Consider the following 14173-nt stretch of genomic DNA (forward strand, 5'->3'; position numbering starts at 1 on the left):
ATTTGTATGCGGCTCTGGCTTTGCGTCAGGAGCGCAGATCTCACAGGGAACTAATGCATTCTGATTAGGAAGCGTTTTATTCCCCCTGTCATATTGGACAGCATTAAACACCATTTGAATGTAATGTACAAGAGCAGAAAGCACTCTAAATGCAAAATCTCCAATTCCCCACAAAAACATTTCAGATCTCGATCTATTTGACAGAAACTTTAAACGTATCCGAATCAGTCCTAGAAACCTCTAGATAATACTAACCCACACAGCAGTCTTATCATTTTAAGTTATTTTGTTGTGACATTGTTTTGGCCTGTCAATCTTACTCTGAACTCATTAAAACCAGAGAGCCAGACTCTCCTATCCACAGAGCCACTTCCTTCATCTTGTGCCTGTTTTAGGCTACATGGTTAATGGTGATGAGATTACAGTTCCCTCTCTCAGTAATGCCACACTTGGAGCACTGGCGCCATCTTAAATAGAGGTTGGCTGGATCACTGTAGCCCTGATTGGAGTTGGACGAGGCTGTGCACTTATTATCACACCACTGTGGCCTGAAGTTGGCATTCAACTCCTGCCGAGGACAAAGTGGAACCCATAGCAGCCACTGTGCCTTAATAGTGATGATAGAGGCTGTCAGTGGGCTGCAATTGGCCGCAGCTTTGGGACAGACTGACCCATCCTGCTGGGTTTCCGCTCTACTTGACGGCGATATAAGACCTGACAATAAGGGAAATAGGACTCCCCGCCCCTGGTTATCTATGTACATTTGGGGACTAAACTTTTGTTCCACTGAGTATAGACGCCATAAATGGTATAGCAGCAGGCAGCTGTGCAATAATGCTGGTCCTAGTTCGACTAAAACCCACGCAGCTTAAGAAATGATTACTGTGGAGTTGATTCGCCCACACAGACCTGTCACTCAAAGTTTCCAGATGCACCTGTGTGCTGTATTCGATTAAAACCATTCTTATAGCTACATATTTCCTCCTTATCAAACAAAAAACAGAGGGGTTACTCTTTAGCATTTTTCTCTTCTGCCTTAGTGTAGAAAACGACGGTGTTTGAAAAGGGAGAATGAGCACGCCAGCCTTTGAAGTGTTCCTCTTGTGGTTTAAAAACAGGGCTGTCTTTCACTCTCCCACTGTCAGATCCCAGCCAAGAGCTCTCTCTCTCTGAGCCTGCCATCACCACGCATGGCCGTGCCGCAGCAGTAATGAGTCAGGCAATTTCAAGGGCACCCACGGCTGCCATCTCCCCTGTGGCTCGCCTCAGACTGCTCTCCTTTTCTCTAGCAGCTCCATCTTTCTTTGTCTCTCTCTGTCTTTTTATTCCTCTCCCGGCCGTCTTCTCTCTCTCCGTAATCTGCTTGTTTCACAGGTATACGGTTTATAAAACGCCACAGATCTTGTTTGGTAAGCTAGTTCCCAGTCCCCAACCCTGCTAATTTCCCCCCACCCACCCACTCCAAACAAATTAGTTTGTCCAGCTTGGCGGTCAGTCAGGTTGGTGTGGCAGAGAGGCTGCGTTCATGTGGAAATGAAGCCATGGGGAAAGACAGAACAGTCATGTTCCATTAGAGGAGCGCTGGCATAATATCCTCATCCAGAGAGATGCACTAGCTCGTACTGCACTTATACTGATAGCAATGATGATGCTTGAGGCAGGACTTAAGCCCATGCTGTTGTCAGATCAGCAGATAATCGGCTGCATTAATTGGAGAAAGTAGACCTGATGCTGCGTCCACATGTAAAGAAAATCTTGTGATGTCAATACATCTGTTGTGCATTGGAAATGATTATATAGGCTTCTGCATAGAGGGGTTAGTGTTGCAATTTGAGATGCGTTTTATAGTAGTTTTAATAGATGGCAGGAAAGATGCTGGTAAAATATTGTTTACAGCCACTGTAGGTAAAAGAAACCAGAAAGCTGCTTTCGGGATTATTTCAAGGCTAAGAAGAGCGTGACATTCATTTTAAGAACCTCCTTAAGTTTAGAAGGTGATTCTCAAAAGCTAAGGTCCTCTTGTAAAGCTCTTCAAGCTGCAGGAGGAACCTCAAATCATTTTGTTCTCCATTAACTATAAAATAATGATTGTTGAGTAATATTCTAAAATAAGATAATAAATGTAAACTAACACACACAAACCATAGTTGAAGATTTGATTTGTACAATTAATTTGCCAGTTTTGTTGCCTTTTGTTTCCTATAGTCAGGGTTCTTACGGTCATTAAAAACCTGGAAAAGTCATGGAAATTCAAAATGCTAATTCCAGGCCCTGGAAAAGTTATGCAAAACAATATTTTTCCCAAACGTTTTGGAAATGTCATGGAAATTTAACTAAAGTTGCATCAAATATAATTTATATTTTAGCTAATCGCCGAAATAGTAATACTATAATGATAATAAATACTGTATCGTATAGTAATGAAACGTAAAATGGCATTTAACTGACGAGGTGTTTTGCTGGTGAGAGATTTGAGTTGCTTTAGCGTGTAGAAGCTATAAGCCTACTATTTGATTTGTTTTAGATAGGCACAACATGTTTCATTATGCAGACCTTATTTTCCTGTTCCATGTTAAAATAAACAATTTTCAGTGGTACCGCTGAAAAAGAGTCATTTCTTTGGTCATGGAAAATTAGGTAAAGGTCATGGAAAAGTCATTGCAAATCATTGGTGAAAAAGTGTATGAACCCTGTATAGTCCAATACATTAGTCTAATGTAGTTTACACTACAGTTTATACTTTACACTTTACAGATTTTAAGTTTTTAGTCCCCATATCTTTCCCTCTCTTTATTTATGGTGTCTATATTCCTTTGCCAAACTATTATATAAAGTAAGTGGAATACAGATGTAACACACTATCAAATAATGAACTATAAGGGTAAACATTGTATATATGTCATATCTTTTTCACAGTTAACTGGCTCGTTTTCTTTTGACATACCCAAGCTCCCACATGATACTGCATCCCAATGATTCATTATAAATGAATGCGGAGTATGTCAGTCATGTATCTATCTGCCAGTCAAACCTGTAGGACGTCATAGTGTTGCCGTGCGTGCCGTAACTGGTCTGGCAGGCCAGAAAAGGAGATGAAGAATCACTGCTGTGGAGGAGATATTTTTTTCTTTTTCTGGTCATCTCAGTGGATGAAAAGGGAAGTGCTGTTTTCTGTTTCACAGCTTAAACTGGGGCTTAATGGCTCAGCCCGGACCTCCCTGATGTAAGGCGGATCAGCAGGGAGAGTGTCCTGCACACAAGTGACACCGCTATAAAGATTTAATTAAATGAAAAAGACGCAGCAATGAACGATTTAGCATTTCCTCTCTGAGAGGTTAGAAGCCTTTAAGTGGTGAATGTGAAATGAGAGTTTGAGGAAGATGAGAGACAGTTTTAAGACCATTGTAAATGTTTGAAAAACCCATGCGTGTTGAGCAGAGCTGCTTTTATTAAGGCTTCACTGCCTTATAGTTTGTCAGTGTCAGGTTGATATTTTGATAGATGTGAACTGCTGTACCCAGCCGCTGCAGCCGTGAGACCCTGAGCACTTCTCGGCTTGATTAGCTGGGGAATGAAGACAGATTACAGGCCATTGTTCTCGTGGGTCTGGGCAGGGCCGGACAGGGCTGTAATCTTCTGTAATTCCCAGTGTTCGTGATTTGCTGCAGATGATTTAATTATACATGCCGCTGATAGGAGTCCTCATTTGCAGCTTCCAATCAGCAAGACTCAGGTCTGACCTGCTGCCTGAGCTAACAAGTCGCTGGGAAGGGTAGAGGGAAGAGGCCTGAGCATGTTTACTTCAAATAGCTAATTTGTCTAAATGAGGGAGTCGAGGTTAGGGCTTCTCGATTATGGCAAAAATCATAATATCGATTATTTGGGTCAATTATTGATATCACGATTATCCATTTACTTTGAAAATATCCATTTATTGAAAAAAAAAAATGTGAACAGTATGTTTAATTCAACTGAAAAACCAATACAAAAAAAAAATACAAAAAAAATAATAATAATCGTTTTATTTAGATTACGGTGTTTTCGTAATCGTTGCAAGCCAAAATCGTAATTGCGATTAAAATACGATTAATTGAGCAGCCCTAGTCGAGGTGTATTTCTATTTACCTAAAAACCTGTGGTTCTTGATAAATCCAGGTGCAGAGGGACATGATTAATTAATAGGCAGGCAGGTGCTCAGTCTCAGTCGAGCTTTAGCTTCAGGATTAGGGGAATGGTGTAAAATTAATCATCAGTTCTTTGCAAAACATTTGTATAATTAGAGTCAAGAGGTGAAAATGTGTGTTCAAATAAAAATAAAATTCTTTATGTGCAGAAGAGGAATGCACCAAATGAAAGAGAATAAGGTTTTGCATGCCTGCCCTGGTTTGGCCTGCATAACAATAGATTTCCCCATTAGGTGTTTTAAACACCATTACTCCTAAATTGCCTGTTTAAGTGATATATGGTCAATTAAATGTTCTCTGGCCAGGTATTCTTAGAGCTTGTTTGTTTCCCATGATGCATTTAGTATGCATCCAGGGTCAGGCGTATCAGTGGGGAGCAGCCAGCTGTATTGTCTGTCCTCACCCTGCTTCCCCCGCTCATCATCGCGCCCACTCTGCACATTAACAGAGGTTTCCTGCTCCAGCAGCTGTCCACAGCATTTAGCAGAAGCTCTTATAATAACTTACAATAACTGCAGCTGCAAAACAAGTTAGCATACGTCAAGCATTAAAGTGTAAGCTGTCAGATACTTTCGAGGGATGTGAAAACATTACAGCTTTAATCAGGAAAAAGTCAAGTAAGAACATCGGTCTCATCAGCACGCTCATAAATTCAAATGACAAAGAAAACTGCTCTTTCAAAAATAAAAGGCAGAGGCGGTTGGTTTGTTTGCTGGATTGACTCCTCGTAATTGTTGCTTATGTCTGGCTGACACAAGAGAATTAGCTTTGAAATGTTTGATTACTTTGTGTCTCTAATTCTTTGGGACTCTGGTGATAATTTAGCCTGTATTCTTCATTTTCAGTTTTTTGTTTGCCAAGGACAGATCACACAATGCATCGACTGAATATGGCCTTGGTTTGCCTAGGAATTAGAAGTAAACCAAAGATAATGTATTCTTGAAGACAGATCTTAATCACCTTCAGTATATTTCACCTAAAGGAAGCCTGTTTGGTTTAAGACTTCTCAATACTATTAACGGTACAGAATTAGTTTTCTTACTCAGTGCTCAAGCAATGCCTTAAACCTATGTATTTTTTAATGATGATACTGGCTTCAATTCGTAGTTATTTGGAAATCATCAGGAGATTTAAAGACATGCAGCCTCGAAGGTTATACTTAATATTCATGGATCTGCATGGGCAGTATCGCAGAAACGGTGTTATTTTACAGGGTGATGTGACAAGAGAGGCCTACATCCTATTCCCAAATATTTACTTGATGTCAGGGGATTGTGTGAAAGAGAAGCAGACGCACACTTTATTTGGTCAGACAGAGCTGCTGGCAAGCTGTAGCCCTCCCGCCTGCAGAGTGCATACATAACAGCTACCCAATGGATTCCAGCTGCACCGTTGCTGACAGGAAGTAGAGGCAAACAATCTGTCTGTGATCCCTGCCGTGCGGCGCTGGCGTTCATGCAACCACACCGACGCATGCTACACGTTTTTATATTAACAACATGTTGAATATTAGTGTGACTATTGGAGATTAAGATAATCCTTAGGAGCTTTTTCTAAAAGATGACATAAGATTGGTTGTTTTGAAAATGTGCTGGCAGTCAAACATATCCATGGGTCATTTTACCCAGAGCGTCCTCAGATTGAAGTCCCTGTGCAGAAGGGAAGAGGTGATGAGTAAGCAGGAAATGCATTTCCTCATAGCTGTGTTCAGTCATGAATACAGGTTTGGTTTCTGTGTGTTTTGGTTTCTACGTAGCCAGGTGGAGCTTCCAAATTAACCAGTCTGGCAAATGATCCTTGAAACGAAACTAGAAAATGCTTGACTCGGAAAACGAAACATAATTTTTTGTAATCCTGGTTCAACCATAAACATCACTTAGTAACTTTTTTTTTTTTTAATACATTTAATTTTACTATAGAATTTTTAAGAAATTACCATATCAAATATAATGAAAAAACCATGAGGAATGGGTACTGTCATCATAGCTGGGTACCATCCATCCAGCTAGCTATACGTGCTTATTCCTTAGGGTCTTTGGGGGGCTGACATTGAAGAGAGGCGGGGTACACCCTGGACAATCACAGATCTGACACATGGTCTCACAATGACCTAACCTTTGTATTTTTGGACCATGAGAACAATTGTCCAAAGAAAAACACACATGCAAGGGTTCTTTTCCATCTGAAAACTTCTAGAGTGTTGACTCTTCTCTGTCCAATTATTAGAGACATGTCTGAACTCACCACATCCCTTCATGCCCTGACCTGTAATGATATTGGGCAATTTGTGAAAGGCTGTACCTTGAAGGCTGCTAAAAACCTTTCTAGTTGAGTTCTTTTGAATTTCCTTCCAAAACCAACCTTGCGTAGCATTCGAGCGCTAGGATTTACCAGGAGCCATGCTTACTTGCTTATTTGCCATGTCAGTGGCTAACTTCCACAAGCTGCAAATGGCGGGTCTTTCCAGGAAAAGTGGTTGGATTCACAATTACACTATCTATAATATGGAGACAAACACACAGCATACGGTGTGTTGTAATGAGCTGGTCCAAGGCTGGATAACACCAGGAAGTTCTGGTTTCTTTTTGGCTCACAGTAGACAGAAATGTAAACGTCTGAAAACTTTGAGTGTGATTGCAGCACAGCTTCCAAATATAGCCACTTAAATCAGTTTTTACTAACGATCCCTTTCTCTGAAGATAATTACTGACGTTGGGGAATTATGAAGGAAGCCTAAAGGAAGTACATTTTTGATATGGTAATGCATTAATGGGTTGATTGACAACTCTTCAGAAATGGGTTGAATGGGTGAGAATATTATGAAAGTCCACATTGAGTCCATAAGGATTTTAACTGGCTGTCAAATACATTTCCAACTGAAGCCGAAAACTGTGTATGGCTCTGACTCCTCATTTGAATATGTCTGTAGCTGTAACAGCCTCAGGACTGATGGTGAAGCACTGAGTGGCTTCTGTCAAGTTGGTGAGTCTTTGCAAACAGCAGGCGCGCTCTTATCACTCATCACTTCTCAGATTTCTACTGGAGTGCCAACAACAAACCCTCTGTTCCTCTTAAATAACTTGTCCTGCACTGTGTAGATTATCCAACTTAACATTGATGGCTCTGGCATCTGCTTGTGTTTCCTAAAACCCTCAGACATCCAGCGACACAGTGATACCACACACTCTGTTCCCACTCCTTCCTCAGCTCAGTGTGTGGACTCTGTAGTGTCAGCAATTCAAACACAATCCATTTTTTTCATGGAACAAATATTTAAACTGACGTGCAGTGTTGTGATTTTTGAATCCTTAGCAATTCATGTTTGGGGTAAAACATTTGCATACTCTGTGCCCTTCGTTGCTCCACAAAGTGTAGCAGCAGCCTCTGAGCATTCATCATTTACATGACGTGCCCTATATTCAGAGAACTGGAGGAGGCCGCCAGCTTCAGCGCTTCCAATAAGCCCCACTGCTCTTACCAAATGTTTCCTGTGAAGTAGATGTAGTAGACACAAGGGTCATTTGTGAACTGACCCAGGATCAGTCACAGCAGAAGCCTTTCATCTGTCAAAGAACGGCTTTATTGTAGATATTTCTGTCAAACATTGTGCCTGGTAAAAGACTAGATGATGAATGTAACATTGTTGTCTTTACAAAAATATCGGCTACATTGTCATTCATGGCAATTGAACATTGAAACATTTAGTTGATTAGTCGACTACTAAACATTGACAATCTCTCTGAAAACACTTCTTTAAATAAATAATCAAAAAAGCAAAACATTTCCTGGTTCCAGTTTATGATGACAAGTTCTATCATTTGTAAATGTAATTCAGTTTTTGCCTCTTTTGTTTGCCAGACTACACAAACAACTTCACCTTGGGGGAGGCATGTGGCGCAGTGGATTAGTGCGTTGTTGTTCGGATCAGGGGAGCACAAGTTCAAACCCCACTGCAGTCAGCATGTCGTTGTGTCCCTGGGCAAGACACTTCACCCCAAATTGCTCCTGTGGGGATTGTCCACAGTATTGAGTATGTAAGTCGCTTTGGATAAAAGCGTCTAACAAGTGACATGTAATGTGAAAGAATTTCACATTTTATAGACTCAAATAATGGTTTACCAAGGATCCCATCACAACTACCCAGAGCTGATGCTTACTGTTACGTTCCCTCCTCAACTAGGGGTACAAAGGGAAGTAACAAAATATAAAAATAACCGGGAGAGAGAAAAAAGAGAGAGGAAAATCAGGGGGAGAGAGACACACACAAACACAACACAACACGGCACGTAACACTTACAGTTTTCTCTGGTTTTGTCCGACTAACAGTCCAAAACCAAAATACATGTATATTCAACTTACAGTCATACTCTACTGTGAAGAGCAGCAAAACCTTACATTTAAGAAGTTGGAGACAGTTTTTTTTTTTTTTGCAACATAAATATTTACCATCGGCAATTAAATAATGCACCGAAAACATAATTAACAATGAAAATACTTGCGAGTTGAAACTCTAATAAAAGTTATAATCTTTCACATGTTCCATAAGTCCAGAGCTGTACATTCTGCTGTGTAGATTCACACACTGTACAGCCTGTTCTTGTCTCACGGGGACAGATGTTGGTGAGGAGTGTGTGTGTGTGTGTGTCCTGCAGCCTCCTGCTCCGTCAGCTCAGCTGGCCTCTGCCGGCTGGGCTCAGGCTGCGGGACGCTCTCGTTCCCCCGGAGAGGCTGCAGGCTCTGCTGATGCTACAGGAAACACGGCTGTGGGACGTCAGGCGCAGCTTGAGCTCAATGTGATGCCTTAGAACAAATACATCAGTGTTTTCAGCCTGGGACAGCATTTTTTTATGTTGTTGTGCTTTTTGTTTCTTTCGCAAGTATCTGTTTTAGTTGCCCCACTGGGGGCAGAGGGGAGGGACAGACATCACTGGACAGATAGGTGAAACATTTGTATGATTGGTATTAAATCCCGAGGTAAACAGTTTATCATGACTTAGCACACAGCTCAAATATATCAGCCTCCGTCGGCCTATATGAAAATAATGAATTGTGTGTGTATAGCTTCATTTTGAAAGGCTATGTGCTTACACAATGCGTTATGTTCCCAGGGGTCTTTGGTCAACATTTTGATATTACTCTGAATGACAGACCTTGTAAGAAATGTGCGTCAGAGAAGAGGGAAATAAAATACAAGATCTTCCACCTTTGAACACGGGGCTCGTCTCACGGCGAGTATTTCTGTGTTTGTGACATCAGTAGCTGCAGTTTGCTTGTCGAGGTCTGCAGTTGGCTCATTCTCTGTGTCAGTGTCTTCAGGCTGCACTTGGTTTGGCAGTGAGTGCTGTGAAAGGGTCCTTGCACCGCGAGGACAGGCCCACGCAGGCTAGTCGCTTCTCATCATGTTTCATCGGGATGAACTGCTGACGATATGGCATGCACAATATACTGTTGGTTATATTTATGTATTTCCATTACTAGCTTCTCTATCCCAATTAGAAAATCCACTTTCTTTTATTCCATTTGCAGATTATTTATGTTGGTTCTCTTGTCTGCTGTTTTTGTTGATTTGCATTTGTACCTGCATTTAACTGAATCTCGTAACTCTCTGTTTGTGTTTGGTTGCTACATGTCGCTCAAATGACTCACTAAATACATAAAGTGTTGTACGATGATTATGAATGAACCTTACATGGAGACTTCTTTTAGAGTTCACAGCAAGAAGTTAGCTTAGATAAAAATGTAACTTTGAATTAATGTTAGAATAACATCTGCTATCATTAAATCCTGTGGTAGTTCTGTTGCTTTCATACCACAACAAACAAGACGAAATTAGTTTGACGCAGACATGTTATGTGTGCTCTGTATACAGATATTCAATTGTAATGAATAATGATACTGTTATTGTGTGTCGGTGCACACGTGAGATGCTTCCCTTGAAGCGTCTGAGCGGATAGCCTTGAACGTAGTTTCCCCGTAACTCTGTTCCTTGGTGTAAACGTCAGAAAGATATAGACGGCATATTTCTGACCTGGTCCATGTTAAATCACAAGAAGCCCATAAAGCTCACTGCCTCAGGCTGCAGTGTGTCCACGTTCTGTTTATTGGCCGGCGTCCTGTTTACCCACCCTGTCTGCTACCTGACAGAATTACACTCTCAGCTCCACGAAGGTTATGCCAAACTGTCCTTGTTAAAATCACTAGCAGCACATTGAGTTATTGTGGGCTCTGCTGGGGTTTGCATTCCTTATCTAACGATAAACAGATTAAATAGATCCCACTTTAATTATAAGCCCAATAGTACATTGGCTTGCAATCTGTATGTCCTCCAGTAAGCAGATGAGTTGCAAGTGTAGTTTGTTTTTGTGTTTTATATTGCTGCGTGAAATAACTGAACGCTAGACTGTCTAAGGTTTCTCGTTCCAGTAGGCTTTTTATTTTTAACATGTGACACTGCATATTGTTTTGTTTGCCTCTTCATCTGGGCTGGCAGTTTGAAGCCATTAACGCTTTTTCAGTCTTGAACGAGCTGCTGGAAATAAGGAAAGTTTGAGGGATTTTAAGCCATTTTGGAGGTATTGTTCATTGATGGTCTATTGTTTTATTCATTTATGAACTCGTAAATATCTACCAGAGCTGCCAACCTGACAGGAGAAGAAAAAAGGAACGACAGCAGGTTGGCATTAATTTTAGATTTATAATCCCCCTGCCATGACCCCCATTTCCTGCATTGATGTCCTGGGGAAATGTCATGTCAGATTCATGTTGGTTCGATGTGATGGACAAGAGAGAGACGCCTCCACGCACAACACCGAAACACACTCTTGTACTCATGACAACATAAACTTCCCTGTCAGTCTTTGTTTGTTTGTTTTTGTTTTGTCACATCCTCGAGAGGACCAGTGAATCAGTTTCCAATCTAATTCCTTTCCCGCTGTGGCTTTTTCTCAGTTTCTGCTATAAATGTCATCACGGAAAATCTCCATCTGTAGGATACTCAAAGGACGGTTTATGCTTCTAGAAAGATTAAAAAGGATTATGTAATTGCACGTTATGGAGGAGGTTCGGGGCCTTAAAGTAGATACAGATGAATCAACCAAGGTTGTTTTTGTTGCTCTTTTGTACATTTATAATGTTTTTAATTGGTGTGTTTTTAAAATCTGGAGTTGATCATCTTTTTTTCCAGCTTTTGAGGTCTTCTTTTACTCAGTGTTAGTCTTTTGAGCACCCTTTAGCCATAACAAAGGCTGAATAAACTTGAATGAATTACTGAAATATTGGAAATACAGCTTTGCCTGCCTAAATTCAGCTTAACAAATTACACTTGATATATTGAGTATTGAGGTTATTACAAACTGTAATGGAGAGAATGATACCATACCTCCAGACAATGTAAATCCCCCAAAGATCTGCAGAGTATTTTTGGGTTCCCGTTGATGCGTCCATCCATTGGCGTGACAGCAGCCCCCGTTCAGGCTGCCCCCCCCCCCCTGGCCGGTCCGTCAGACGGTGTGCAGCAGGAGAGTGGAGGAGCATGTTTTCTATGCCAGTCTGTCAGTGTTGGTCTATCTCAGTGTGTGGGAGCGGCCTTTGACCTGCTGCAGAGAGGCGTGTAGTGATGAGGCGGAGAGCCTGCTGAGCCTGCCGCACTCCTATCATTAGCATGTAGAGTCACGCTCCCCCTCTGCACCAACCATTGTTTTCCACTGTTTCTGTCCTTGAGAGGAAACGTGCTTCGCCCTCAACAGACCACATTTGCTCCTTCTGAATTATGCAGCTAAGGATTCAAGTTTGACTGTTTTTGTTCCTATAAAGAAGAGATAGTTAAACTCTTGTGTATTTTTCCTGTCAATAAAGCTCAATTCTGGCCTTTATTTCAGCCTCGTAGCTGAGGGATGTTTTTTTTCTATTATCCCCGCTAAGCTGACAGCTCCATTTGGTGGATTTTTGCCGCAGTCGGTGTTCAGGGGAGTGACACAGTGTGACACACAGGTTACATGAGCAGCGAGCAGCAGCAGGGGATGCCTAACAAGGGTTTGATATAAATTAGGCTTGTCCCAAGTTATTCCCTTTTGTCTCAATTTCCCATAAGGAAAGGATAAGGACGCCGTTCTTTGTAGAAATCAAATATTGTCTTTTTACAGGCTTTTGTCGGATGTCTGAGTAATTTGCAGCTGCTCTGTATAACCGTTAGTATTTTAGCTTAAAAAAATGGTGTTTTACATCTTTGGAAACTGACCAGATAAACTTTGAATATAACGTATTTTCTTCCTTTCCATTTTAACGTCTATGTTGTTCTTGTTCTGTCTGGTTTCTCAGCCTACCACTTTTATTCGTGTACAGAAATCAGTTTTTCTTTTAGTTTTTTTCAAAATCATATTTTATATAGTGATTCGGCTGCACTATTTCTTACTGCTCTTAATATTTTTCATCTTTCTAAAGCATTTTGACTTGCCTTGTGTTGAATTTTGCTATACAAATAAACTTGCCTTGATGCTGCAGTGGTTCTGATTCAGTCACTTTGACAAAGGTCAGGTCTGTAATGCAATGTAATCCAGTTTCCTTTTGTCTTTTTTTATTGTAATAAGAGAGGTCATTTATTTCCCTACACACCTGGTGATGATTACTTTCATGCTCTATAATGTTATCATTTCACATGACATGTGTCCCATTAAAAATTCAAGTGAGTGAGACACTGACTTTGAAACTTTGCCATTTCATTCCTCATTATTTACTTAGTAAGAACACATGGACCTAGTGCAGATTAACAAAGTGCAGAGCTGTTCCCTGAGTCTCGTACTTGTACATTTGTATAAACAAGTCTCTACTTAAGGGAATCTGCTGAACCACTTCCGTCCTAAAACCTAAATCAGAGTGTGCCGGTGTGGTTGGCACATGGGACCTGCACTAAAACTGGGCACCATTCGTGACGGCAGCACCCCCCCCCCCCCCATCCTCCCCCCACCCTCCCCCCTGAGCCTGGATCAGCCCTGGGGAGGCTCGGAGGTGGCTGGTGGCTGAGTGCTGCAGGTTGCCAGCGTGTGCCTGACGAGAGATGAGACCCAGTTTTCTCTAACACAGCCAAACATCTCCGGAGATTTTATTTTATCTCTTTCATATCTCACGCTCCATCTGCCTTGCTTGTTTTGTAGCTGAGACTTAAGTCTTTGCTGCCATTTATCAGAGCAAAGAGAGCTGTTTCACAAATAATACATCTTGAATAAACAGAATATAATTGGTTAATCTAATGGTTTTTAGAGGTAATTAATTTGTATTCTGCTGTTCTCTAACATTGAGCTCCAGTCCCTGGTTACTGACCTGTTGTTTGTTGTGCTGCAGAGGGAGATGAAGGAGCAGCTGGCCACCCTGCAGGACAGTGAGAAGGGACACACTGAGGCCCTGCAGCTCCTGCAAAGACAACTCACTGAGACCAAGGTACTGAAACATATCTGCTTTTTAAAAACAAAGAATTCCCATTTTTAGATATATGCTCCAGCAGCAATCATTCAGCTGCATATGGCTGCAACTAAAATAGTTTGCACTATCTTGTTTATTGAAATGTCAGAAATAGTGAAAGATTGCTATTATGGTTTCCCCAAGACTAAGGCGAAGTCATGCTTTATCCCACCAACAGATCAAAGTATTCAGTAAAACCGAAAAGCAGCAAATACAGTCTACAGCTGAAACATCAATGAATCGCTATCAACAAAATTGGTTATTTTCTAGTATTATGTCACTTTATAAGCAGAAATACTTCCAAGTTCAAACTGTTTAATTGTGAACGCTGTTGTATTTTTCACTTAATTAATATTAAAAAGAAAATATTTGTAACCCTCGAACCTCCTGGTGGACACCGGTGGTCAGGGAAGCCGCCTGACTGAAGAAGGAGGCCTTCAGGGATATGTTATCCCGGGGGAGTCCCGAGGCAGTTGCAAGGTACCGACAGGCCCGAAGGGCAGCAGCCTCAGCCATGGCCGAGGCAAAGCAGCGGG

General features: G+C 41.3%; 1 protein-coding gene across 2 annotated transcripts in view; it reads left to right on the top strand.

Moving 5' to 3' along the window:
- trim62.1 (tripartite motif containing 62, tandem duplicate 1) overlaps nt 1-14173 on the top strand; it is a 33763-nt gene that overhangs the window by 5362 nt on the left and 14228 nt on the right. For both annotated transcript variants that reach the window (XM_034139042.1, XM_034139043.1), the window contains exon 3: nt 13521-13616. In XM_034139042.1, coding sequence (XP_033994933.1) covers nt 13521-13616 — 96 coding nt within the window. The remainder of the gene's footprint in view (nt 1-13520; nt 13617-14173) is intronic.

This window comes from Trematomus bernacchii, unplaced genomic scaffold (genome assembly GCF_902827165.1).
Source record: "Trematomus bernacchii unplaced genomic scaffold, fTreBer1.1, whole genome shotgun sequence".
Lineage (NCBI taxonomy): Eukaryota > Metazoa > Chordata > Actinopteri > Perciformes > Nototheniidae > Trematomus > Trematomus bernacchii.